We start from the raw sequence: 3,011 nt of genomic DNA on the forward strand, positions 1-3,011 counted from the left end.
TTTGTATCTTTAGGCTCCTACCCCACTCTACAAGTGATTGTAGCAAAGATATTTCTTCTGGCACTAAGATTCACTGACTACATTTATCTGAGTTTGCTTTTAGAGCAAACGTTCAGTGACTGAATTGATGTCCTCCCAACTATGATGCACCAAAGACAAGAAATATTAGTAGGTGAACATTGGGACCTACTACATCCATAATAAATTACTCTGTGTACAAATACCTCATGACTGTGAAATTTCAGAGCTAATATTCAGGTCAGAATCCAAAAGGGCTGAATGGTGTTTAGAATTTCTCTGCTGAGTTCTGCCAATGGCACATCCTTGGGAGAGTCACACACTTGGTACCAATGGCACTTTGCCCAGCAGTTTTTTCACAGCATCTTTTACTTCTTTGTTTCTTAAGCTGTAAATTATTGGGTTCAACATAGGGGTAAGCACTCCATAAAGCAATGAGATGATCTTGTCTATTTCTTGTGAGTTTGATGAAGAAGGCTTCAGGTACATGGAGAGAGCAGCTCCATAATATAAGATCACCACAGTCAAGTGTGCACCACAAGTTGAAAAAGCCTTGTTTCTTCCCTCTGTTGAACTGATTCTCAGAATCGTAGAAAGGATGAAGCCATAAGAGATGCAAATCAAGAGCATTGGAATGGGCAGGAGGAGAATACTGACCACCAGCATAACCATGTCCATGAGTAGTGAACTCATGCAAGCTAATTTTAGCACCGCCAGAATTTCACATGTGAAGTGATCGATGACATTTCCACAGAGGGGAATCTGCAGGGCAAAACTAGTTTCCAGCAGGGCAGTGAGACAGCCTGTCACCCAGGAGACGGTGGCCATCTGCACACAGACTTGCCTGTTCATGATGATAGGGTACCTCAGCGGGTTGCAGATGGCCACATAACGGTCATAGGCCATCACAGCCAGAAGTATGCACTCTGTGGATCCCATGGAAAGGGATAGGTACATCTGCACCACACACCCAGAAAAGATAATGGTTTTCTTGGATGACAGCAAGTTCACAAGCAAAGTGGGAATGGAAGCAGATGTGTAACAGATATCCATGAAAGAGAGGTTTCCAAGAAACAAGTACATGGGGGTTTGAAGGCGCGAATCCAGGACAGTGATTAAAATAAGAGTACTATTACCCAGGAGGGTAACCAAATACATTACAAGGCTGAAGACAAACAGAACAATTTCTAACCTTGGGTACTGGGAAAATCCCTCCAGGAAAAAAAGGCTCCAAACAGTGAAATTTTCTCCTTGCATTTCCTTCCTAGCACCACCACCACTGATAGTTATCTAGTAAGAGTCTCTTCATTTCACCTGAGGAACGTAAATAAATGTAATATTCATTTAGCTAGGAAAGTACAATTTCAACACACACACACACACACACACACACACACACATTACAGGATAGTGTGGTTTTTTAATCTGAGGGGAAGAGACAGCTTGATCTGTTTGATTACTCCACAACTAGATTTAGAAAACAATGAATTGGAATGAAGAAAGCCAATTTAATATTTTATGTCAGCCCATAATCCCGTCCTTGGAACAGTAGGTTTTCAATAAAAGTGTGAAAGTGACCAAATGAAGAAAAATGTAAATGGACATTGGATAAGTCAATTTTGAGCTTTGTAAATTGAACACAATTTAGCAAAGTAGGTCACACACATACTTGAAGAGGTGACAGCTCATCCTAAAAATCAGGAATGCTCTTCAGTGGATGAAGGAAAGAATGTTGACAGAAATGAATGAATTTTAAAATAAACTCTGAGGAAGAGGAGGAAGAGAAAAAGAAGGGGGAAGAGAGCAGAGGGGAAGGGAGGAAAGAAGAGAGGAGAGGGGAGAGAAAGGGAGGGGAGGGGAGGGAAGGGGAGAGGAGAAGAGAGGAGAGGAGAGTAGGGGAGGGAAGGGGAGAGGAGAGGAGGGGAGGGAAGGGGAGAGGAGGGGAGGGAAGGGGAGAGGAGGGGAGGGAAGGGGAGAGGAGGGGAGGGGAGAGGAGGGGAGGGGAGGGGAGAGGAGAGGAGAGGAGAGAAGAGAAGAGGAGAGGAGAGGAGAGGAGAGGAGAGGAGAGGAGAGGAGAGGAGAGGAGAGGAGAGGACTAGGTCTAAATGAACTCTGTCTAGTTAACAGCTTATAAAACTTGCTTCAAAAAGGATGATATTGTTTAAAGCATTGTGATTACATTTAAGAACCATTTTATAAGCGAAACAAAAATATCTCACCTCATTTAAACACTGATATATCCATTACACAGTTTCCTCCAGTATTGAGCCCCATACTTCATACTTAAAGAGTTCTAAAAAAAAAGTTTATATAGGTAATTCTCTTACTATGTCTTAAAATCAATGGATTTCTAGAAAATGCAAAAACTAAAGTCTTTTAGAAAATTTATTTAAGGGTTCTTTGAAAATAGAATTAAGGATGATACAAGTTGTAAAAGAGGCACTTAAGATTTTATTTTTTTCCATGTTACATTAACAAAAATTATTCCAGAAAACATACCTTGCTTTTGACTTCCACTGCTCATTATCACCTTCAAACTTTTTCTTTCCCCTCCAATCCTCTCCAATCTTTCTTCAAACACATATGCTCTTAAATATTCCCTTCACTGCCATCCCACCATGCATACTGCTATCTCTTCACTTTTTCATAGAAAAACCCACCCATCAGATGCTCAATGTTGCAATAATTCAGGCTTTGTTTCCTTTCCTTGTTTCAGGGTTTTGGTCACTACAATCAGCCTTCTCCTCGTTCTCCACCTTTAGAGTTGACATCCCTGGAGATGGTGGACAGAGTAACACCACCACAATGTCCTATTGTATTGATGCTGGAGACGTACAGTTTTTCAAACCGCCTCCATCACATTACATCATCTTCCCCTCTCCCTCCACTGTTGCTCATTTCTACTCAATTAACAAGTGCTTTCATTTATTTTTCCTGTTTTACTAATTAATTCCTAAGCAGCTTACACTGCAAGTCCAAATACTATCAGTAAC

The 3,011-nt window shown here is 41.2% G+C and overlaps 1 protein-coding gene across 1 annotated transcript; it reads right to left on the reverse strand.

The window, feature by feature from the left end:
* Positions 1 to 333: 333 nt before the first annotated feature.
* LOC131904720 (olfactory receptor 2K2) lies at positions 334 to 1,275 on the reverse strand. Its single transcript, XM_059255778.1, has one exon. It carries the CDS (start codon positions 1,273 to 1,275, stop codon positions 334 to 336), a length of 942 nt encoding a protein of 313 aa, XP_059111761.1.
* Between the last annotated feature and the right edge of the window lie 1,736 nt (positions 1,276 to 3,011).

The sequence above is a fragment of the Peromyscus eremicus genome, chromosome 2, assembly GCF_949786415.1.
Source record: "Peromyscus eremicus chromosome 2, PerEre_H2_v1, whole genome shotgun sequence".
Taxonomy (NCBI): domain Eukaryota; kingdom Metazoa; phylum Chordata; class Mammalia; order Rodentia; family Cricetidae; genus Peromyscus; species Peromyscus eremicus.